The 25,222-nt window shown below is 46.8% G+C and overlaps 1 protein-coding gene and 1 pseudogene across 1 annotated transcript in view; one reads left to right on the plus strand and one right to left on the minus strand.

The window, feature by feature from the left end:
• The window catches only part of LOC136315052 (UDP-N-acetylglucosamine transporter TMEM241-like), a 127,375-nt gene that overhangs the window by 18,453 nt on the left and 83,700 nt on the right, over positions 1-25,222 (plus strand). Inside the window, exons 6-7 of the mRNA XM_066246248.1 lie at positions 10,992-11,073; positions 22,308-22,385. Coding sequence (XP_066102345.1) covers positions 10,992-11,073; positions 22,308-22,385 — 160 coding nt within the window. The remainder of the gene's footprint in view (positions 1-10,991; positions 11,074-22,307; positions 22,386-25,222) is intronic.
• LOC136315598 (large ribosomal subunit protein uL4 pseudogene) lies at positions 5,065-6,812 on the minus strand (annotated as a pseudogene).

Raw genomic sequence — 25,222 nt, forward strand, 5'->3', positions numbered from 1 at the left:
ATTCACACCAACATTTTACATTCGTGTAAAATGCTGTGTTCAGCGGGGTTCTTAGGGACCACAGAGTGTACTCAAGCAAAAAACAAGTCCACAACTCAAGCAAGATGACGTATTTGTATCTGTGCTTATAAATTGTGTGAGATATAAATAATAAATCCGGGAAGAACAATCATGTATCACCACAATTTTCAAACCAGACCCTGTGGCAAACGTCCTTCCACAGGGACTGCAGTCTGCAATTGTACAGTCTGTTATCTTTCCCCCTGAGAGCTGCTGTGAGATCCCTTCCTACACACACACACACACACACATACACACACACACACACATAGACACAGACTCACACTCACTGGCTCAGCCACTCCGCAGAGGCCCGTGCACCACAGAGACCCCAGATTCTGCCAGGGCCACCGCAGGGTTTAATTCCATCTTGCCTCCTTTGTTGACACTTAGGACAATATAAGAATAAACCAGCACAGGAGGTCCAGATGGTGCCACCTTATGAATGAGTAATGGGGAAAGAAAGAGTGCATTAATAAATAGTTTGGGCTCTTTTCTTATCAGGTACTAATTCCATCACGAGAGCTCTACCATTATGACCTAACTTCCTCTTAAATGCCCCACCTCCAAATGCCATCTGGAGTTAGGGTTTTAACATGTGAATTTTTGGGGAACACAACCGTGTGGTCCATAGTAGAGGGTGAGTCAGTAGAGCCTCTGGGAGGCAATTTTATAACCAGTTACAAACTTTAATGCATGCATCTTTGAACAGCAATTGCTCTTGGGGGATTTATGGTGAATATTACAAAAACATCATGAACATAAGAGAGTATATTCAAGATAACCATTGCAACATTAGAATAGTAAAAAATAGGATTAACTTAAATGTGCAGCAGTAGCCTAGTATCCAATGGTGAATAAATCGGGAATAATTTCTGACATGGAAAGGTGTTAAGTGGGTTATAAAGTAATACATACAGTAGGGTCCCATTTCTATTGACGTATTCATATGTGGCCACCTGGCATTGTTTGGAACGAGACATAGCAAGGTCTTAGCAGTGGTTATTGTTGGGTAGTAGGATTGTGATTGTAATGTTTTTCTTGATGATCTGTATTTTCAATATTTTACAGCAGTGGGTCCCAACCTTTTTTGGGCCACAGACCGGTTTAATATCAGAAAATATTTTCACAGACTGGCCTTTAGGGTGAGATAGATAAATGTATCACGTGACTGAGACAAGCGTCAAGAGTGAGTCTTAGACAGATGTAACAGAGGGAATCTGTTCGTTTTTTAAAAATAAAACATCATTTATTAAATATAAATAAAACGGAAATAATGTAAGTTATTTATTCTTTCTCTGCAGACCAGTACCAAATGGCCCACGGACTGGTACCGGTCCATGGCCCGGGGGTTGGGGACCACTGTTTTACAGCATGGATAGGTACTAGTTTTTAATAAGAAAATAAGATAAATTATTATAGAAAACAAAACAGCCTCCATTCCAAGGGTCTAAGTTCATGTCTATTGAAGAAAATCATGTTTGGTTTTTAATGCAGTTAGTTTTCTGTTGTCATGGTTATAGGTTATAACACGATTGTTATAAATGTTTATTGAATTTGGAATTGTTTGACTCCCCATCAGGGTCATTTCAAAGAGGCAGCTGGCAGGATATAGGCAGCTTTTGTTCTCACCCATGCCCTCAAAAACTGAGTATCTGTGCGCACCGGCAATTCTGTTCAGAGTTTGAGAGAAGCAGACAGAGACGTGTGAATTCGGGTCACAACTGCCGTTTCCCGGTATATTTTGTTGCTGTTGTTTGCCCCTTGCACCAATCCAGAGGGAGAAGGCTAAGTTATGAACATTCTACGTGGTGATTTATTCAGCAAATATTTGAGTGTCTACTATGTATATGCTGGGCATTGTTCTGGGTGCTGGGGTGCGCGGTGAACAAAGCTGACAAAAATCCTTGCCCTCAACTAGCTTACATTCTAGGCAAAGGGAAACAAGTGAATGTGCCCTGACCGAGAATCAAACCGGCAGCCTCTGCGCTTCGGGACAAGGCTCTAACCAGCTGAGCTCTGTCCAGGGCTGTCACCTTTCTTTATGGTGTCTTTGGCCATTTTACGTTAATGGCTCCTGTCCTTGGGGTTAAGTGTGGAAAAGCCAGAGGAGAACATTTATCGAGTGTTGTTTTTAATGTGCCACGCACTGCCCTAGATCCTGCATGTTCATTCTATTGGTTCATCTTCTCCATAGCTGTCTCTGCATTATTATCCCCATTTTATCAATGAAAACAAACAAACAAAAAAAACTAAACAGTTCTCATTGCAAACTAGCTTTAGATTTGGGATATGAATCAACTAGCTTTAGAGTTGGGCTATAAACCTTCTGTGTGAAGGTTTGCCTGACCACAAAGGCATATTTTTCTGCTGCACAAAACCTTCTCTCTTTGTGTTGCATCCTTCCTGCCCCCCACTTCTAGATGACCCCTAGATGGCCCCAGCCGTAGGTGACCTGACAGAAGAAAGGGCACAGCCCAGAGAAATTTGTGAAGTTCGTCCATCTCTTAGAGCTACTGGTTAAAGTTAGCTAATTGCTGGACATTCCTTGGGTGTGATGAGAGCTAATTATTATTTCTAATGATTTACGTAACCGTGTCCAATTATAAGATTATACTCTCCAGTGACCAAAACCAGACATGATTTCCATCTGTTATCGCTGTATCTCCTTTGAAAATAATCCTCAGTTACAGTGCCTCAGAGCTAACTAGGGTTTTAAAATTATAATTTTATTTCTTCCTGAAGAAATGGTGTTTTAAAAATATGTCGAAAGATGGCAAAAGCACACAGAAGCACCGGCGCCCTTATGGCTTGTGTCTTTACCTGTTTCTACACCACCTGTAAAAAATCTGGAAGACACTTCCGATGCATTTTATCTGCCACATAACCCCTGAAAGGTCTGACCTCTCTGTGTTGTGGTAGCACATTAACAGCTGTGGAAACCCTGTAAGGCAGAGTTCTAAATTCTAATTCCTGGAGCGCAAGTGGAAACAATTCTTCAAAGTATGTAAATGCTGCCAGTTGACTACACTCCTGCAGCAGGTTCTCGTTGGAGGGAGGCCTGCCCGTGCGCTCCCACGATGCGATGCCAGCGCGCTCCCACGGGGGAGGCCTGCCGGTGCACTCCCACTACCTGCCAGTGCGCTCCCACTCCCTGCCGGTGCGCCCCCACGGGGGAGGCCTGCCAGTGCACTCCCACGATGCCGATGCCGCAGTCTGTCTGCTGCCTGTATCCCCCACTAGCTTGTAAATTTCAGTTCAGTGTTGTTTAGAATTTTGGAATAAACAATTAATGAAGAATAAGTTTGTGACAAAGTCTTACTAAACCTTAAGCAACTCTTATTGCTGAGAATAATAGACCAAGAGGGAAATTATGTTGAAGAAAATACATTTGAATTGTAGCCTCAAAACCAGGGGTAAGGGAATGCAGGAGAATCAAATGTAAGGCACACTTAATAGTGCGTTCTTGATCACTAGAGAACAGGGGAGGCTCCCCAGACCCTTACATCCAGTGCTTTACTTGACATCTCTGCTTAGGTGTTCCAAAAGCATCTCAAGTTCATAATATTCAAGACTGAGTTAATGATTTCCCCAACCAAACCTCTTCTCGTTTTTCATATCTTAGTGCACCCATTTATCCACTATTCAAACTGCAAACCTGGGAGTCGTCTTTGGTGTCTCTATCCCTCATCCCCCATCCCCAGTAGAAATTATCACCAGGTTCTATCGGTTTCTCAAATTGGTCCATTCTCTCCATCTCCATTACCTCTTGTCTGGACCACTGCAATGTACACCTAACTGATACCCTGCCCCACATCCCTAACTCCATTTTAATCTATTTTCCATGCTATAGTCAATATTCTCAAAATGCAAATTAGGTTGTATTACACCCTCCCTACCCCTGGATTTGTCTCCATCTACTGAAAGTATATTTTCCTTCCTCCAATTTCCTCTTGCTACAGGACCTTTGCACATGCTATATTTATGTCTGGAATGTTTGTGTCTCTTTTGCTGCTCTACTTCACCCCTATACCAGTTTAATTTTGGATTTTATCTCAAATATCACTTATTTAAGGAAAATTTCCCTCGCCTCACTGACCAGGTCAGATGCCCAATGGTGTTATAGTCCTTTCCTCTCCTTTGTAACATTTCTCAGAGTATTTCACACTTATTTATATCAACAAAACACACATGGCTCCCCACTAGCTTATAAATAAAACTTACAGTTCATTTGAGGAGTGAGGGAAATGTTAATACACTGCTCACAAAAATTAGGGGATCAGGGAACGTGCAGGTACTTCAATACTTTCAGCCTTTTGTATAGTGCATTTTCACCAATGAAATAAAAATTGATTTTACATCTCATTTGACTTGTTTGCTTTTCTGATGTTCTTGTTTAATAAAAAAAATCAAATGCTTTTTTTAAATCACTTTATTTATTTATTTATTTATTTATTTATTTATTTTTGAAATTTTCTGAAATGAGAAGCAGGGAGGCAGAGAGACAGACTCCCGCATGCGCCCGACCGGGATCCACCCGGCATGCCCACCAGGGGGTGATGCTCTGCCCATCTGGGGCGCTGCTCTGTTGCAACTGGAGCCATTCTAGTGCCTGAGGCGGAGGCCATGAAGCCATCATCAGCGCCCAGGCCATCTTTGCTCCAATGGAGCCGTGGCTGCTGGAGGGGAAGAGAGAGACAGAGAAAGAAGAAGGGAAAGGGTGAAGAAGCAGATGGGCACTTCTCCTGTGTGCCCTGACCGGGAATAAAACCTGGGACTTTCACACGCCAGGCCGATGCTCTACCCCTCAAGCCAACCGGCCAGGGCCTCACTTCATTCCCTTACCTGACTTTGTCAGACAAATAACTAGTGGGTTAACTGAAAGTCAGATAAATCAGGGAATCATCTTTTGATGAAACAATCTATTTTCTTTTTTGTTTGTGATCTGATTTTTATTTAAAATTAGCTGTCCACAGTGATTTGATCTTTATGGAATAAACAACTTTATGCCGTATGCTTTTCTTCTGTGATGAGTTTCTTTCCTGTGGGCTTCTTCTCAGCCATGGGTCTCCTGGTAGCTGCAGCTTTTTTTTCCCCACCAAAGGCTTCTTCAGCTTTGTAACACCAACAGCCTTCTTTTCTTCCTTCCCTACCACAGGCTTCTTGCCTGGAGCCCCTTCTCATCTGACCTGGCTCCTGCTGCTGCTGCCGCTTTATCCGCCCAGAGCTTGTGGCTCTTGGCCTGGTGAAGAATGTGTTCCAGCGCATGGTCTTGCACGTGGGTTTAGCTTCAAGATGACTCTTGGGCGTTTCAGTGGATTCTTTTCCTTCAGGACTCTGTGATGAGACTTTTTGCGTGGTGCCCAGAGGGCTCTTTGGATCTCTGGGCTTTTCAAGATTCTGCTAATGTCTACTGAGCATCTTGTGTGTGGGAAGGTTGTAGTTCTTCTTGAGGGAGGCAGCTTTACACCAAGTGCCACACAGATCATCTAACTTGCGGAAAGCACTTTCACTCCAAATGCAGAGACGGCCCACGTGCCCACCAGGAGCAAATTTCAAAATATTCAGTTTGCTTATATTAAGCAGAGTAATTCCAGGGATGTTTCTGAAGGCTCTGAAGATATCATTGTCATCATTATAGGTGATGCTAGGTCCCCTGTGCTGAGTATGACAAGAGTTTCTCATTTTGCTCTTGCCAGCACTCATTGACTGAGAGGCATGGACCTTTTTGAAATCATTCCGGGGCTGAGTTTCTTGTTCTTTCTTTCTTTTTTTCTTTTTCTTTCTTTCTTTTTTCAGAGACAGAGAGAGTCAGAGAGAGGGATAGATAGGGACAGACAAGAACGGAGAGAGATGAGAAGCATCAATTATTTGTTTTTTGTTGTGACACCTTAGTTATTCATTGATTGCTTTCTCATATGTGCCTTGACTGGGGGTCTTCAGCAGACCAAGTAACCCCTTGTGGTGAGCTTTGCTCAAACCAGATGAGCCCACACTCAAGCTGGTGACCTCAGGGTCTTGAACCTGGATCCTCACATCCCAGTCCGATGCTCTATCCACTGCGCCACTGCCTGGTTAGCTTCTCCCTCCCTCTCTCCCTCCTTCCCTCCCTCCAACAAGGATCCACCTGGCAACCCCGGTCTGGGGCTGATGCTCAAATCAACTGCATTATCTTCAGTGCCTGGGGCCAATGCTTGAACCAGTTGAGATGGAGGGGAAGAGAGAGAGAAGGGGGAGAGGGAAGAGAGAGAAGCAGATGGTCACTTCTCCTGTGTGCCCTGACTGGGGCTCAAACCCAGGACATCCACACACTGGGCTGATGCTCTGGGAATTTCCTCAGCACGATGGACTTTAGACATGAGCTGCTCTGGTGAGGCCGAGGCAGCCATGCAGAGCACAGGACACATCGCTGCTGCGTTTTCTTCACTCTGCAGTGGCAGTGGTGCCAGGGTTTGGTTGGTGCAAACATGCAGCCCCATGGCACATTTTTCTGAAGGTACCCTGGCCAGAATGATGGGTCCCACTACCTCAAGCTCTGGGAATTTGAGCACCCCGAGACTTGGCTCTGGTTTGAAGACCTGCTGATTCACTGGCAGCGTAGGGCTGGCTATTGCTTTCGCGCAAGTCAGTGTGAACAAACTTTACAATATCTGGTCAATGAGAGCCTTGAACATAGCAAGCACAGTGACACTTTTGCCAGATGCTTCCTCTTTTTCAGAGTACACTGATGTCAGTGGACAAGCACACACCATGGTATGAAGAGGAGAAGGCCACGCTTCCTTGGTGGCTCCCACGGAAAAAGTGGAACAATCCATTTTCATTTAAGATGTATAAATATGCATTCATTAGCTAATCTTTGGGTAAAGCTTTTCTTTTATATATGAATTGTCAACTAGTCTTAACTTGAGTCTTTTCTTCCATAAACTACACTTAACATTTACTCTGATTTTTAGTAAGGTGAGAACTTTGATAGTTTGAAACAATATGAATGCAGAACCTATTCAACTTTTCATTATTTTTCCTTTTCTCTCCTTTCACACTTGTCTTGCCCACGCCTGGCTTGGCAGCACTTTCTCCAGTGATTCACAATTGTTATTCCTAATAGCAGCTCTGGTTTCCTGTTGGTGTGTGGTGGAGGAAGGCAGCTGTCTCACTGATAAGAGACTGGGGGCAGGCCCAATAAATCGCCGTAACCGACCTCTTCTGCAGGTGTCTAAGGCTCCACCACTAGTGCAGGTTGCTCTGCTCCATCCACCTCGAGCGTGGGCCCTGAGGCAGATGGTTGGGGAGAACCCGAGCACGAGTGTCCCTGTGCCTGGGCCACAGTCCCATATTTGGAGCCATATGCTCAACACAGTTGCTCTGTTGCATGGTCCAACATAGTCCCCGATGTTGCTTTGGTCCAACTAGACCTGTGTATATTTTTTCTAGTTGAATTAATGTCTTTGTGTTTTGGGGTAGAAGGGGTAAAATACAAGATGTTCCCTAGCCATGTTTTTGTTTTTGTTTTTGTTTTTTTTATAGAATCTCTCTCTCTTTTTTTATTTATTTATTCATTTTAGAAAGGAGAGGGGGGAGAGAAAGAGAGGAGAGAGAGAAGGGAAGAGGAGCAGGAAGCATCAACTCCCATATATGCCTTGACTAGGCAAGCCCAGGGTTTCGAACCGGCGACCTCAGCATTTCCAGGTGGACACTTTACCCACTGTGCCACCACAGATCAGGCACCATGTTTTCTTTTCTGCACGTCCACTGCTACTTGGATACCTTAATGTCTCTTGAAGTCCATGGCTTGGCGGGAGTTTTCTTTGAGACTGAAGGAAGCACAATGTCTGGGGCCTCAATGACCTTACATTCCAAAGTCCTGGGCCTGCAGCAGCTCGGCTAGCGGCCATTTTCCCCAGTGCCTCCTTCCTTCCTTCCTCATCATCCTCGCTGCAGTATATTCTCTGGGCTTCCAGGGCACGGTGGGCCATGGGCCTGGATCCTGTCTCTGTTGACCCTTCATATCTGATGGGAAACCCCTTTCCTAGAGGAGTAGCTTTTGGCTAATGTTACGGGTGACCCATTAGGATGGTGGATGGCATCTTCCTTTCTGTGTGCACCTTTTGGTTGGAAGTGCAGACATCTAGTATTGCTGCAGGACTAGCAGTTCCTCAGGTCATTAGCTACCAGACAAAACCTTGTGTTTGCTGCTTGTTTATTTACATGTCAGTGCTCCGTTAGAGTATGAGGTCCTTGAGGGTAATGTATGAATGGGTGGTTAAAATCTAGGGCTTAAAAAAAAGCTAGGGCTTTAGAGTCAGGCCGACCTGAATTCAAATTCTGGCTTTGCCATTACCAGCTCTTTTGACCATAGGTAAAAATTACTTAAAATCTCTGTGCCTTAGTTTCCTCATCTGCAAAATGGGAATAATAACAATAATACTTTCCTCATAAGACTGTTGTGCAGATTTTTAAAAGATATGGTGTAGAAAACATTGAGCACCATGTCTGGTCTGTAGCCAGGGCTCAACAAATGTCAACTGTGATGTTGCTGTTAATAATTCTGGTGCTGTCAGCACCTTCTGAGCTGCTCTAAGTATTTGCTGAATGAATGGACACAGGAAGTAGGGTTTGAAGGCCTTGCAAGAGACTGAAACATTTTAATGCCATTTCCCTGGGAAGTTGTATAAAAGCAGGTCTGACCATGAGTGGAGTGCCTGCTCATGCTAATAAAATTAACAAAGATCATTTCTTGAGCAAGCACCATCCCAGGAGAGCAGTTCATTGAGTTAGTTGTATTTTTATGTTATAGCTTGCTGGAATGGTTTCATTTATTTATAGCTATTAATAGAAGAGCTCTGGGAAACTGACGTGGTGGACTGAATGCATTTCTAATTGATAGGGGTAAGCAAAGTACAACCTCAGTGATATGCACTCCATAAAACACTGGGTTTTGCTTTTCTTGAGGAGCAAGAGTTTTATTGGGCAAATGAGTTGTAAAATCTGTATTTTCTGGTTTTGCTTACTCTTATTGTTAAAGATGGTGCTGCTCACGTGATGATGCTCTCATGTGATACAGTTAACTACATTCTTGCTTGGGAAGGGGCTTGGTTATGCTAATGTGTGCTGGAGGAGGGACTTTCACGCCAAAAAGTTTTAAAAGGAGGAGCTAGGAGGCCATTTTGGGGAGGAGAAGACCACGTTGTTCCAGGAGAGAGAGACCACGTTGTTCCAGGAGAGAGAGACCACGTTGTTCCAGGAGAGAGAGACCACGTTGTTTCAGGAGAGAGAGACCACGTTGTTCCAGGAGAGAGAGACCATGTTGTTGTAGAGAAGGGAGAGACCACGTTGTTCCAGGAGAGAGAGACCACGTTGCTGTAGAGAAGGGAGAGACCACGTTGTTGTAGAGAAGGGAGAGGCCACGTTGTAGCAGGGCGGAGAGGGCATGTTGTAGCAGGGCGGAGAGGGCACGTTGTAGCAGGGCGGAGAGGCCACGTTGTTGTAGAGAAGGGAGAGGCCACGTTGTAGCAGGGCGGAGAGACCACGTTGTTGTAGAGAAGGGAGAGACCACGTTGTAGCAGGGCAGAGAGGCCACGTTGTAGCAGGGCGGAGAGACCACGTTGTAGCAGGGCGGAGAGACCACGTTGTAGCAGGGCGGAGAGACCACGCTGTAGCAGGGCGGAGAGGCCACGCTGTAGCAGGGCGGAGAGACCACGCTGTAGCAGGGCGGAGAGACCACATTGTAGCAGGGCGGAGAGGCCACGTTATTGTAGAGAAGGGAGAGATCACGTTGTTGTAGAGAAGGGAGAGACCACGTTGTAGCAGGGCAGAGAGACCACGTTGTAGCAGGGCGGAGAGACCACGTTGTAGCAGGGCAGAGAGACCACGTGTAGCAGGGCGGAGAGACCACGTGTAGCAGGGCGGAGAGGCCACGCTGTAGCAGGGCGGAGGGGCCACGTTGTAGCAGGGCGGAGGGGCCACGTTGTAGGAGGGGCCGCGCTGTAGCAGGGCGGAGAGGCCACGCTGTAACAGGGCGGAGAGGCCATGTGGAGGAGAGGAGGCAGCCAAGATGGAGGCATGCAGAGGGGACTGAGTGAGGCTGGTGAGGCCTTTGATTCTAGGAAACTCGGATTTGTCAGTAGCTTTGTGAGTGCCGAGTGAGTGGGTTTTGGAGCCCAGTGTGTTTGTGTTTATTCACTTGCCAAGTGCGAGCTAGGAATAAAGGTAATGGCCTACCAGTTCTTGGCTCTGTTGTTTCAGTACCATCTGCCTGAATTATTGATAAATGCGAACCTGCAAAAACCAAGTGGCTGTGATGGTGGCCATGGCTACTGGCTTTCCAAGTCTAAACTGTAATGAAAAGCAGTTCTTGGTGGGCCACAATTTAATCAAATCCTTAAAGATTCCAGGAACCAGCATTCCAGGTTAACGGTTGAAGAAGTCAGCACATGGCCTCCCAGCCCAAGTTCTAGCATGCTTTTATTTTCCAGTCCTGTCCTTTGACACTGTGGTTCCTTTTGCTGTAGTTCTACAGAGCTGTTTGATATACTGCCCAGGTAAACAGCCTTTTAAAGTTTTTATAATTTGGGATGAGTTCAAAACTTCTGGCTACCTAAAATCCGAAGAATAATATTCACTGCCCCCTTAAAAAATTAGATTTGTCCCCTGTCCCAACCTGCAGGAAGGCTTTTTCCACGTCCAGCTCATCTATGCCCTGTTGTGGGATCAGGAGCCCAGGTAGATGGCAGAGTGGCGAGCTCTAGGCGGGATGGCTTTGTTAGCCTCTATCACTCTCAGTAGGTACAGACCACGTCACACTTCTCAAGTCACTCAGGACGTTTAGATAATCGCTGTCACTGTCTTTGGTGCGTCTGAAGGATAACACATTCCAACTAGGTCTTTTGGACATAAAGTGACAGGTGTATCATGGTCTCTTTTCTTCTTTCTAGATCTGCTGTTTTGATGTGGCTTCCTGCTTCAGTGCTGTTTGTGGGCATAATCTATGCTGGTTCCAGAGCTCTGTCCAGACTGGTAAGTGTTAGAGGTTTGGGGGGACAGCCTTCTCTCTTCTGCTCCTTTGCCTTTTAACTTTCTGCTCCCAGGTCAACAGGGGACAAAGCACAAGCCAGATTGGAGAATAAGCCTTGGACTTGGCGCCATCATGGGGCCTTGTACCCCCTCTACCTGAATTGAAGATAAACAGATAACAGGGAAGGGCCAGCTTGTTTTATAAGATGGACAGGCACAGCTGGAGGTGCAGGAAGAAAGAGCAGTGACATTTGTGGCACTTGTCACAGATGGAGTAAAGACAGCCTCTTTAACAAATGGTGTTGGGAAAATTGGACAGCTACCTACAAAAAAATGAAACTAGATCACCAGCTTACCCCACTCACAAAAATAAACTCAAAATGGATAAAAGACTTAAATGTAAGCCGTGAAACCATAAGCATCTTAGAAGAAAACATAGGCAGTAAGCTCTCCGACATCTCTCGGAGCAATATATTTGCTGATTTATCTCTACGAGGAAGTGAAATAAAAGACAGGATAAACAAATGGGACTATATCAAACTAAAAAGCTTTTGCACAGCTAAAGACAACAAGAACAGAATAAAAAGACAAACTACACAATGGGAGAACATATTTGACAATACGTCTGATAAGGGGTTAATAACCAAAATTTATAAAGAACTTGTAAAACTCAACACCAGGAAGACAAACAACCAATCCAAAAATGGGCAAAGAGATGAATAGACACTTCTCCAAAGAGGACATACAGATGGCCAATAGGCATATGAAAAAATGCTCAACATCACTAATCATTAGAGAAATGCAAATTAAAACCACAATGAGATATCACCTCACACCAGTCAGAATGGCGCTTATCAACAAAACAACACAGAATAAGTGCTGGCGAGGATGTGAGAAAAGGGAACCCTCCTGCACTGCTGGTGGGAATGCAGACTGGTGCAGCCACTGTGGAAAACAGTATGGAGATTCCTAAAAATCTGAAAATCGAACTGCCTGTTGACCAGCTATCCCACTTTTAGGAATATACCCCAAGGACACCATAGAACGGCTCAAAAGGAGAAATGCACCCGCATGTCTGTGGCAGCATTGTTCACAATAGCGAAGATCTGGAAACAGCCCAAGTGTCCGTCAGAGGACGAGTGGATTAAAAAGCTTTGGTACATATATACTATGGAATACTACTCAGCCATAAGAAATGATGACATCGGATCATTTACAATAACATGGATGGACCTTGATAACATTATACGGAGTGAAATAAGTAAATCAGAAAAAAAACTGAGATGAATCCATACATAGAAGGGACATAAAAACGAGACTCAGAGACATGAACAAGAATGTGATGGCAACAGGGGCGGGGGGTTGGGGGAGGGGGGAGGGGTGAAGAAGGAGAGAGGGGTTAGGGGAGGGAGGGGCACAAAGAAAACCAGATAGAAGGTGACAGAAGACAATTTAACTTTGCGGGAGGGGTATACAGCACAATCAAATGGCAAAATAATCTAGAGATATTTTCTCTCAACATATGTACCCTGATTTATCAATCTACTCCCTCCTCCTCCTCTGTCTTCCCAGGATTGGGCTCCTCAAGGGTGGGAGCTGTGAAGAACAAACTTCTTCCAGTTACATTATATGGAACTCCAAAAGTGGAGTGAGTTTGCCATGGAAAGAGAATCCGTTATTACCACCATTAACCAGAGACTAAGAACATGGCTTTAGAAAAATCAGTACCGCAAGTAATGACTCTTCATGTGTTTTACCCTGACCACTAACTTTCTGTCTATTAAAAAATGATTGCATTCCTATTTTTGGAAAAATGCAAAATTTACAAAACAATTCAGTCCTTTCATGTAAAGCTTGTTGTTACGTTGGCCCCTTAGCTGTCAGATATGAGAACAGTGAAAAGCAAACCAGATCTGCCTGGCTGGATGACTATACTATTGTTACGACAACAGCAGGATTGCAAAATAGCCGCTGAGAATTAATAGCAGCAATTTATAAATTAAATAAAAATTTTTACATCATGATTTATAACCCTAAGGAGATGGGATGGTGTTCACAGTGCGAGGCTGGGGGCGTCCTGGGTGGTCCTGAGAGTAACCCGCAGTGCATGGTGGTGCTCAGCCCAGACCAGAGGCCCACAGCCGGCTCTGGCCGCCCTTCCTGAGTCAGTCAGACTCCTGTTCGCCTGCTGCCTAACTTTACAGCCTGGCCTGCGGGGGGCGCTTCTCCTCCTGTAGCGGAGTGTAGCATTTGGTAGAAAAACAATGTGTTGTCCAAAGGCCTCTAAAGTTTTTCTAAGACCTGGGTAGTTATTGATGCCAGAATTTTGACGTTTGAATAATTAACATGTGCTAATAATAAAATATTTTTTTGTTTGTTCAGTGCTTTTTCCTGTTTCTAGAGTGATCTATTTTCTGTATCTTCATGTTTCTCGTGGTCACCTGATCGGTGCTGGGTGACCACCTGACAGCGGAAGGAACTCAGGCGTGGGAAGTCTTGATCGTCTGCCTCTGGTTCTAGACAGTGGCAGCTCTTCTGACCTGTTGCCTTTTCAGAGACGCTCTTCAAGACCAATGCCTCTGGACTTTAGAACAGGCCCAGGGTATAGTAGTCATGCATAACTCCAGACTCTTTTGGTTGCAAGTGTTGGAAAGCTCATAAACTAGTCTACGTATGAGGAAATTCACTGTTTCACGTGAGTGAAATGTCAGGCAAGGCTTGATCCAGAGGATCCAATAACACACTCAATCCAGTTTCTGTGTTTCTGTCTTTTAATTCTGCTCTCTGCCTTTGCCTCCTTTCACAGCCAGACGCCAATCTCATGGGTGTTGTTGACTCCACACTCAGATCTTCACAATTTGAAGTCTGATGGAAAGAGACTGTCTTTTTGGGGTTCCTGTGTGAGTCCCTGGATTCTCGCTGTTTGGATCATTCAGGTCTACTGCCCAGCACAGGTCTGAAAGCTAACCAGGAGCATGGGGTCATGCTGATTGGCTGGCCCTGGACCACCTCCTCTCTGAACTAGTCACAGTGGCTAGAAAGACTCAGAGCACTGTTTAGCCAGCCCTCAACATACCTAGATTCCACAAACCAAGAGAGGTTGTGGCAGATCCTCAATGTTGGGTGCTTTACTGTTGGGCAGATAAAATATATTATGCTCATTTTGTTAAAGATGGCGCTGCCCATGTGGAAGCCCGTGGCCCAGGTGATTACTTAGGGTGAGCATGATTAGGTTAATATGTGTTGGGGGAGGGCTTTCATGCCAAAAGGTTTTAAAAGGAAGAAAGATCACGTTGTGCCCTGGCTGGTTGGCTCAGCGGTAGAGCGTCGGTCTGGCGTGCAGGAGTCCCGGGTTTGATTCCCGGCCAGGGCACACAGGAGAAGCGCCCATCTGCTTCTCCACCCCTCCCCCTCTCCTTCCTCTCTGTCTCTCTCTTCCCCTCCTGCAGCCAAAGCTCCATTGGAGCAAGGTTGGCCCGGGAGCTGAGGATGGCTCCATGGCTTCTGCCTCAGGTGCTAGAATGTCTCTGGTTGCAACAGAGCAACGCCCCAGATGGGCAGAGCATCGTCCCCTGGTGGGCATGCCGGGTGGATCCCAGTTGGGCGCATGTGAGAGTCTGTCTGACTGCCTCCCCGTTTTCAATTTCAGAAAAATACACACACACACACACACACACACACACACAAAAGAGACAGAGATCACATTGTTCTGGGAGAAGAGGGATTACATTCTAGGAGGAGCCCATGCTGTAGGAGAGCAGAGAAAGGAGAGTAGAGAAAGGCCACATGGAGGAGAGGAGAAGCAGCCAAGATGGAGGAATGCTGAAGGAGAAGCCATTTTGTGCAGAGTTTGTGCAGAGAGGAGATGGGGAACAGAGGTGAATAAGGCTAGTGGGCTAGAAACCTTTGATTCTAGGACAGTGGTTCTCAACCTGTGGGTCGTGACCCCGGCGGGGGTCGAACAACCAAAACACAGGGGTCGCCTGAAGCCATCGGAAAATACATATTGCATATCAGGTATTTACATTCTGAATCATAACTGTAGCAAAATTACAGTTATGAAGTAGCCACCAAAATTATTTTTTGGTTTGGGGTCACCGCAACATGAGGAACTGTATTGCAGGGTCACAGCATTAGAAAGGTTGAGAACCACTGTTCTAGGAAACTCGGATAAGTCAGTAGCTTTGTGAGCACTGAATGAGTGGGTTTTGGAGCCCAGTGTGTGTTTTTACTTGCCCGCTGGGTGCAAGCTAGGATTAAAGCTAGTGGCCCACCAGTTCTTGGCTCCGTTGTTTCTTTACAGACTGTCCTAATCCAATGCGAACCTGCACGGGCCAGGCAGCTGTGATGGTGGCCGTGGCTACCGGCTTTACATTTACCAAAAGAAGGGATAAGGATGCTAGATGGCATAAAACCCCTCAAAAGTCCATCATAAACATCAGTGAATATGTGTGCAGGCGGATGGGAAGTTGTACAACCTAGAAAGTGCTTTTTGAAATGTGAACCACAGACATTGCCGGTCGTGAGCTCTGTGTTATCCATCCTAGGAGACTGGGCCGGAATGCACATCAACTTCCACACTAAACCTACAGCTTAGTTGAGCTGACGTTTCATTTTTACAGCAATACTTTCTGTAGAAGGACGCAAAGAATTGATTTATGTTCTGGTGCGGGCTGCTTATTTTCTTGAGGCTCAGCACTGTGAGTAGCATTGACCTAGAGCACAGTCTCCTTTAATAGGTAAAAAGAAGCTCTCACAAATCAAACTCTTTGAGCAAAGGGAAAAACCAAAACCCCCAATAGCCCAGTTAGGGGAGGAGGACAGACAGGAGACACACACTGTGTTGTAGGTGTAGCGTGCTTTCTTTGTTTTCTGAGTTCTTTGTTTTCACGTAGTTGCCTAAAACTTCATAAAGTGGATTAAACATGAGGTCCTTGTACAGCTTGTGTTAGATAGAAAACAGGCATCAGTATGCTGGTGCCAAGCTGTCAGTTTAATGAATCCATGAAAAACTGGGGAACAAGTGCTCATTTAAAATCCGTGGGTGCATTGTTATGCAAAATACTCTGGAGGTAGCTTTGCTCTGTAAAGGCCTCCTGTCTCTGACAAGACTTGGAAGCTCTGTTCTCCTGATGTGCAGCTCCTGAGAGGAAGCTGGTTTCACTCTGCAAAGGCCCGGTGGGACAGCACTTTCGTGACTTTTCCACCTCAGACTCACAACCAAATGCTATACAGAGTTAAGGGAAAGAGGTTCTTCTTGTGGCTAACCATTATCAAGTATTTCTTAGGGACCTACTGTGTGCTGGAGGCTTCATGACAAATCACGGTTCCTGATCTTGAGGAACTTCAGAGGGAGTCAGTGAGAGACACACAGCTCACTGTGGGAATAGCCACCATGAATATTCAATGGTAGTATGTGCTGGGCCCTTCCCATTGCCAACCTTCATGGCATGAAGTTGGACTTAATTACTCCTATTGACATCTGAGGAAACTGAGATGCAAATTATTTGGCCAAGGTCAACAGCTAGTAAAAGTTAAAATAGAGGTCCAGACCCAAGTTTGTTAGCTATGCAGTGCATCTCCAAAGCTCACCCTGTTTCTGCCCTAAATTATACCCGCCAGAGGGGATCCTCCAGCAGGACGGAGAGGGGCCGAGGCAGGGTGGGGGCGCTGTGTCGTTGCTCTCTCTTCACTGGGGCCAATCCAGGCCTGCTTCTCCAGCTTCCTGCACTGCATAAGCTCACAGTGGTGATGGCTCTGCTGGCATGTGTGCCAGTCTTTGGAGGGACAGTGGCGTTAACTACATCTACATTGTTGTGCAACCGTCACCACCATCTGTCTTCAGCGGGCGAGCTTCCTCCTGGGTGTGCCTAGGAGGGTTTCAGGTGCTGGAGTGTTCTCACAGCGTTGCATCAGCCACAGCTGCTAGGAATGCGCTCTGCGCTCCATCCACTCCTAAACTTGGGTCAGCTGCTTAATGTGATGCCCACATGAAGGACTGAGATGACTTCTCAGCTTGTACTGAAGATACACTGGGAAAGAGGGGAGTCTGGTCCTCTGCCCTTAAGGAGTTTGTCATCTAACAACAAATAATAAAATTAATATAAATAAGCACTTAAACTTACTTCATGCAAATCAGTTTATAAATGTGCTTATTTATACATATATACATGTACAAAAATACCTCATCAACCACCAAAAAGGATGTCTGGTGGCTTAAAGGAATGATTATGATTAAAAGGAGATAAACATTTTTTTTAAAAATAGAGGTCAAAGAAGTAAACGAGATAACAGGAAGACTTAACACATAGAAATTTATGCTGTGATATTTTACACAATAAATATTAGTTGGGTCTTGAGCTTTCTGCAGCCAAATACAAAAGTTACAAGACTCACACTGCTTGTGAGCAAATAGTGGGGGCATTGCCACAGAGAAGCCGAGCTCTTCTTGCTCTCAGGCGCTGAGTCCTCACGAAGGGCAGACAGGGCCGCTCAGGGAGGCAGGGTCTGCAGTACGTCTTTATTATGAACAAAATGGTAACCTGGTTTCTCGGATCTTCATGCGTTTTTGAGGCATGGGGGCGCAGCGCGACTCAGTAGGAGCAGTTCTCTGGGCTGAACCACCGTTCTCGAGCTTTCTGGCTCCATCACAGGTCGGCAGACTGCCTTTAGGCAGCCTTCTAGAACCTTATTTCTGGCCTGCACAATTTTGGTAAAAGTTGTGCTTTTATAAAAAAAATAAAAATAAAGGCAAGGGCCTAGAGTGCAATTATTCTATATTATAGGTTAAGGCCACTCCCACACATTGAAGAATCACCTCAAAAGAAGGTAAGATTGACATTGTTTTATAAATTTTAAGAAGAAGTCATCCACCCCTCTGCAGAGTGACCCAAGCCATGCCTGTGAGTAGGGCCACTATTTTCCATAGGAAGCTGGTCCAAGTCAGTCCTAACACCTGAACAAAATAGCAATGAAGTCTTCAAAATTCCACTCTGGGAAGCATGGGAATAATGAAAGATTTTAAGTTATAGTTACCAATATCTCTTCACGGCCAGAGAAAATTTTCCAATGGTACATGAATGAAATGTTGAATTTTATGCTAATGGACTCTAAGAATAAAGTCGTCGCAAATTATGCCCCTAAGTAACTAAACGAATTCTCCTGCAGTGAATTTGAATTTGGTCAATTTCATTTTGTGTCACAATGATGATTTGGGCTTTATGGTAGGTGATCTTGGGCCCTTTTTCCTGATGAAAGATGTTAGGATCTTTTGTTGTTGAGGCCATTCCTACAGCCTTGACAATGTGGAAGGCATGCTTATTTTTCTGTTCTCTTCAGCAAGAAGCAAGTGTTTAGATCATCCAGTTATTAAGAGACAGGTTAAAAAAAGAACCAGAATATATTTCTCTATTTTCTCATCTGTGTAATGAGAATATAGTAGTAGTATTGTCCTCATAGAGTTATTATAAAGATTAAATATGTAGAAGTTCTTAGAACAGTGTCTGGAACATAATATGCATTCAGTATGTCTTCGCTGTTGTTATTGCTGTTATCTTTTCTCAGATTTCGTTGGATTTGGCAATATAAGTCTTGCTGACCCTCACTCCATAAAGATAATAAAGGGCTGTTTTTTTGAAGGAATCAGTCACTAGTAGGTCTCCTCAACTATTAGTATAGATCACACTGGGTCTTGTGCACAGATTTAGAGGCCAAGGGAAATCACACTGCCTCAATATTGTTTTTGATGGATCTCTACGGAGGTTGATATAGTCAGTTGTAGAACTACTGTTTCTAAAGCCTGCTAGCTTCACAGTAGAGAAAAATAGCTTGAGAAATTCTGATTGAATTTTTTTTAGGTACAAATGGAATATATCTTTTTTTTTAATTGGCATAAAGTTTATTCTGTGTTCCTCCATTTTAGATCATACCAGTTTTATTACTAGAGGAAGCCGACTGGCAGGACTTGGAACACACCAGTCGTATTGGACTATGGACAGCGATAGGTCTAGGATGTTTATACAAGGAGCTTGATATGACTTAGATATTAAAACATGCGGCCCTGGCTGGTTGGCTCAGTGGTAGAGCGTCGGCCTGGCGTGCAGGAGTCCTGGGTTTGATTCCTGGCCAGGGCACACAGGAGAGACGCCCATCTGCTTCTCCACCCCTCCCCCTCTCCTTCCTCTCTGTCTCTCTCTTCCCCTCCCTCAGTCGAGGCTCCATTGGAGCAAAAGTTGGCCTGGGTGCTGAGGATGGCTTCATAGCCTCTGCCTCGGGCACTAGAATGGCTCTGGTTGCAATAGAGCAATGCCCTAGATGGGCAGAGCATTGCCCCCTGGTGGGCATGCCAGGTGGATCCCGGTCGGGCACATGCGGGGAGTCTGTCTGACTGCCTTCCTGTTTCCAACTTCAGAAAAATGCAAAAACCAAACAAACAAACAAAAAAATAACATGCAGCTAAGAATGTGAACTTTGCGGTTGGGCCTGGACTGGAGTCATGGTTCTGTTCCTGAACTAGCTGTGAGCACTCTGGCAAGTTACTTATTCTCCTGAGCCTCGGTTTCCTTGCCTATAAATCAGGGTCACAGCACCCACTAATACAGTTGTGCGGAGGAAGTTTAAATAAGAGAATGCAATGAAAATAATTGCTCCTGTGCTCAACACATAATTGGTAGCTATTATTAGTACACTTTAAAATCAATCTTATATGTATAGATAGATCCCTTTCCAGAATCCATACTCAGAGGAGCACCCAGGGAGGTTTAGAAACCTGTCCATAGGTTATAAGGTTGGGAAAATTAAGGCTCTTTGAGGTTTAGATTTAGAGTCTAGACGTCCATAATCTCAGTCCTAAATCTGGCCTCATTATTGATTTTATAGTCAAGGAGTCAAAATATTTAAATGAATAAGATCCAAGTTGCCCTTTAATATTCACTTTCATGTGCCGCATGATTAACCTGTCCAAGATTTTCCTTGCCATCTTCTCAAGCCGAGAACTAGAAGGCCAGGGTCCAAGTGTGCCAAACATGGCATTGTGGATAAAGCCAGTTACAAACAAACAAACAAAAACCTCATAAAAATAATTTAAAACAAAGTAATTCTAAGGGGAATAAAAAGCACAAAATTCAAATAAAATAGAAAATAATTAAAAAGAAAAGGCAGTTTGAGTTGAATTTTTAATGAAAGATAAACTAAGAGCAGAAAACATTAAAGGCGAGGGAACTGTAAGGCAAGAACTCGAGAGAAGTAAATCAGTGCAGCTTAGAACAAAGTGCTAAAATAGGGCAGGGCTATAAAGTTATGAAAGTTTTAAAAGCAAGGTAAAAATATATCCTCCCAAAAGATAATGACCAAATTTATCTAGGAGTAGGTGAGAAGTGTGATCTTTAAGCAGGTGCTCTGAGCTGGGACAGTTTCCCAATTGAGGAGCCTTGTGGAGGCTGCTGAGGGTGGGCTTGGTATCAGGTAATACAGACGACCTTTCGAATAGTGCCCCTGAACCACTCACTACATCCTGCACCGTCATTATTTCCGCGGTTCTTCCTAATAGCTGCTGATTGTAGATACTGTTATCCTCATACTTCAGAGGAGCAAACTAGGGCTTGGGTCACTGTCCTGTTCCACTAGCAGATAGTGGAGCTGGGGCCTGAAGCCCAGTCTGATGCCAAAACCCATGCATGTCTGTTACCTTTTTCTGCCTTCTAGGAAATCATCATCATCAACAGCAAAGACGATAACAAAACCCCATGCCCCTAAATCCTTCCCCCTCACCTCGTCAAGATGTTCTATGAAATTAGGAGAGACTGGCATTCCCAGCCAACAGCCCAGCTCTAGTCAATGCGCAGTGGGGACTTTGTGTGTCTTAATAACCCACTGGAGTGTTACTTTCCTTTTTCTCCCTTTTTTGTGTTTTGGTGCGAAGTTGATTCCAGTTATTCAAATGTTAGCCTCAGTTCAGTTTCCTAAATGTCTCCTGACTGTGGACACACTGCCCATCTTCACTGCCACTCCCAAGTCCAGGCCACCGTCTTGTTGTTCTTGCCTTAGTTTCCTGTGGCTGCTGTGACAAATTACCACATACATGGGTGGCTCGGAACAACAGTCGTTTAGTCTCTGCCTGTTCTGGAGACCAGAGTTCCAGGGTCAGCATCACCGGGCTGAAGTCCAGGTATGTCAGCAGAACTGCACCCCCTGCAGGGGCTCTAGAGGAGGATGCAGCTGCTGACATTTCTTATCTGTGGCCTTATCACTCCAGTCTCTGCCTCTGTGGTCACGTCGCAGCCTCCTCTGTGTGTGTCAAATCTGTGCCATTCTTGGATAGATGCATGTGTTGCCATTTAGGGCCTGCCCAGATAATCCAAGGTAAATTCCCTATTCAAGAGTCTCAACTTAATTACATTTGCAAAGATCCCTTTTCACCATGTAAGGTGGCATTCGCAGGCTCAGGGGTTGGGGTGTGGCTATTTTTTGCACAGGGTTGGGGGGGCTCAGTCTACCATGCCTTAGACTTTTGCAACCGTCCCTGCCTCCTGTCCTCTACCCTGCACACACCTTTAAACACACAGCTCAGGTCGTGTCACTGTCTGCTTCAAAACTCTTCAGTGGTGCCAATGGCCCTCGGTACATCCTGAGTCTCTGATATGGAGGTGATTACCTTCCCACCTTCCTCTTCCCAATTCCTCCCTTCCACATTCTGTTCCACCCACTCAACTCCCCCCACTTGCTGAGGAGCTGGCTTTACTCTGTCCTCGGGGCCATTGTATGATCCTCTGCCTGCAACACTCCCCATTGTGTCTGGCTCACTCTGGTTCATTGTTCAGTTCTCAGGCAGCCTTTGGACTTCACTTCCTCCAAGAAGACTTGCTCTCCCCTCCCTGGGCTGGGCGCACCTGCCTGTGCGCTCTGTTAGAGCTCTAACCTTGATAGGGACAGTCTCCCTACTGTGTTCCCCTCGTTCACGGGATGTGTTCTCTGGCACAGTGCTTGACACTCAGCAGGTGCTTAACAAATAGGTGTTGATGAGAATACCCATAGGAGGGGAGCCATACATTCGCCCTGCCTAGAACAATACCACACCCAGGAGCACCAGTCCACGCAGGAGTTGTTACTGGAGTGGGTTATGCAGTATATGCGAATGCCAGGAGTTCCCACGGATCTTTATTTTTAAGCAGAAATCAAGAATTATGTAACTAAAAGATCAAAGAAAATATTTTCATGCTTATTATTCTGTTTTCTTTCAGGCTATTCCTGTGTTTCTCACTTTGCATAACGCAGCTGAAGTTATCATCTGTGGACACCAGAAATGTTTTTGGAAAGAGGTAAATGATATCGCAAAATGCTAGTTTCACTTCTCTTACTTTAAATGTCAAAGGCACACTTTGTTTTTTTTTGGTGTGGCTTAAATTAGTATCTACCTTCTCCTGACATCTGTTTCCAGTCAAGACTGCCTGACAGTGGTTATAAATGTCAAGGACCACAGCTTTGACATCCCTTCAGTTCACCCAGCACGGGCGAGTGCTTGGTGACCACAGGAAGCTCCACTCCAGGCCAGGCCTGAGCCAGGGCCTCTGGGTGCAGGGAGGAGGGACTGGGGGCCTGGGGGCTCCCCCCTCCAGCTCCTCCAGGCACCTCATGGACATCAGTGTCAGAGCTGCACATGAGGTGCTGGTGGTACTAGCCCACCTTGGGACGGACGTTCCTTTTCCTCCCGGCCCCAGCTCAGCCTCAGACCCGCTAGCGCAAGTGGCTTCACTGCTGCTGCATCTGTGAAAAGGGCTGGTAATTTCACCCAATGCACAGAGTTGTTGGGAGGATGCCACGTCAAGTGCTCCTATCAGTGTCGGCCATGTGACAGATGCTCTGTACATGTTAGCTGTGTTTATTAACATTCGTAGTGGTGGTTTTAGCTTGATCCCTCTTTTGGGAGTTCCTTTGTTTCTAATATCTGCCTATTTGAAATGATTTTTAAACAAAATTTTGGAACTTTTAAACTAGAGAGGCTGGTAAGCCATTCAGGCAGCACATGTCTTATAGGGTACAGGAGACAGAAGCATCCTTCCTGTGGCCAAGGCCACGCTGCACACCTGTGCACCCATCATCCTGCCTGCTAGGGCGGCATCTCCGTGGGTCACCTACCCTCCTGCTCGGTGGGTAGTTAGCCTCTCCCCCTCTGCTGGCTTATTCCCTCGGTCTATAAACATGCCCAGTGTTCTCAGTCCACCATGGGTGGAGCAGACCCTGGGAGACCCACTCACACCCACACAGCACAGGGAGAGTGTGTCTACAAAACCAAACCTCAGCAGGAAAGCCAGCGCATGCTTCCTCATGCACCCCCTCCGCCTCCACCTCATCCGTCCTCATCCTCGCCCTTGCCCGCCACAGCGGGCACAGAGGGTCTCTCGTGCTGTCCACATCCGTGCCCTCGCCCGCCACAGCGGGAACAGGGGGTCTCTCATGCTGTCCACATCCGTGCCCTTGCCCGCCACAGCGGGAACAGAGGGTCTCTCGTGCTGTCCACATCCGTGCCCTTGCCCGCCACAGCGGGAACAGAGGGTCTCTCGTGCTGTCCACATCCGTGCCCTTGCCCGCCACAGCGGGAACAGGGGGTCTCTCGTGCTGTCCACATCCGTGCCCTTGCCCGCCACAGTGGTGTCCACATCCGTGCCCTCGCCCACCACAGCGGGAACAGAGGGTCTCTCGTGCTGTCCACATCCGTGCCCTCGCCCGCCACAGCGGGAACAGAGGGTCTCTCGTGCTGTCCACACCCGTGCCCTTGCCCGCCACAGCGGGAACAGGGGGGTCTCTCGTGCTGTCCACACCCGTGCCCTTGCCCGCCACAGCGGGAACAGAGGGTCTCTCGTGCTGTCCACACCCGTGCCCTTGCCCGCCACAGCGGGAACAGAGGGTCTCTCGTGCTGTCCACACCCGTGCCCTTGCCCGCCACAGCGGGAACAGAGGGTCTCTCGTGCCATCCACATCCGTGCCCTTGCCCGCCACAGCGGGAACAGAGGGTCTCTCGTGCCATCCACATCCGTGCCCTTGCCCGCCACAGCGGGAACAGGGGGTCTCTCGTGCTGTCCACGTCCGTGCCCTTGCCCGCCACAGTGGTGTCCACATCCGTGCCCTTGCCCGCCACAGTGGGAACAGAGGGTCTCTCGTGCTGTCCACATCCGTGCCCTTGCCCAGGGTCTCTCGTGCCATCCACATCCGTGCCCTCGCCCGCCACAGCGGGAACAGAGGGTCTCTCGTGCTGTCCACACCCGTGTGCCCCTCAGCTCCGCCAGCCCCTGCTCCTGCCCCACCACTACCCTGAAAACGCTCTGGCTGTGGGAACAGAGGGTCTCGCGTGCTGTCCACATCCGTGTGCCCCTCAGCTCCGCCAGCCCCGGCTCCTGCCCCACCACTACCCTGAAAACGCTCTGGCTGTGGGAACAGAGGGTCTCGCGTGCTGTCCACATCCGTGTGCCCCTCAGCTCCGCCAGCCCCTGCTCCTGCCCCACCACTACCCTGAAAACGCTCTGGCTGAATCACTGACGCTTCCCTGTGCAACTCCCTTGGTTCGTTCATCACCCTGCGCCCTCTTCCTGACTCTCGTAGCTCACTTGATCCACACTCCCCCATCCCTGCCGGTCTCTTCCCAGTCTCTGACTCATAGCCACCCATCCTTCCTTCTCCTTTGCCCCAGGGTCTCCTAGGGCTCTCTCTGAGGAGCCTTTTGTTCTCACGCCACGCACCTTCTGGACAATCTGATCCACACCCGTGACACCAGCTACCTTCTGTTCACTGGTGACTCCTGAAGCCCCATCTCCAGCCCGGACCTGGCTCTTCAGCTCAGACCCCCTGGCTGCTGGGCCCCAGCCCTGGCTGTGTCCTGGGCATCTGGAATGCAGAGGAATCAAAATGGAACTGATGTGTTTCTCCACACTCGCTCACTGGGTGATCCTAATCCCGACTGTCATCTGCTGAATCAGAAACAGCAAATGAGGGCTAGTGACCTGGAAGGACCAGTGGGGCGTCACTGTCGGACTGGCAGGCGGGCTGTGGCGGAACAGGGTCGTAAAGGGCCAGGCCCTGGAGCTAGGTGGGTCGCCTTGCGCCAAACCCTTCGACCTTGGGCAGCTGACCTAATTTCTCAGTGCCTCAGCGTCCTCATGTG

The sequence above is a fragment of the Saccopteryx bilineata genome, chromosome 11 (genome assembly GCF_036850765.1).
Source record: "Saccopteryx bilineata isolate mSacBil1 chromosome 11, mSacBil1_pri_phased_curated, whole genome shotgun sequence".
NCBI lineage: Eukaryota > Metazoa > Chordata > Mammalia > Chiroptera > Emballonuridae > Saccopteryx > Saccopteryx bilineata.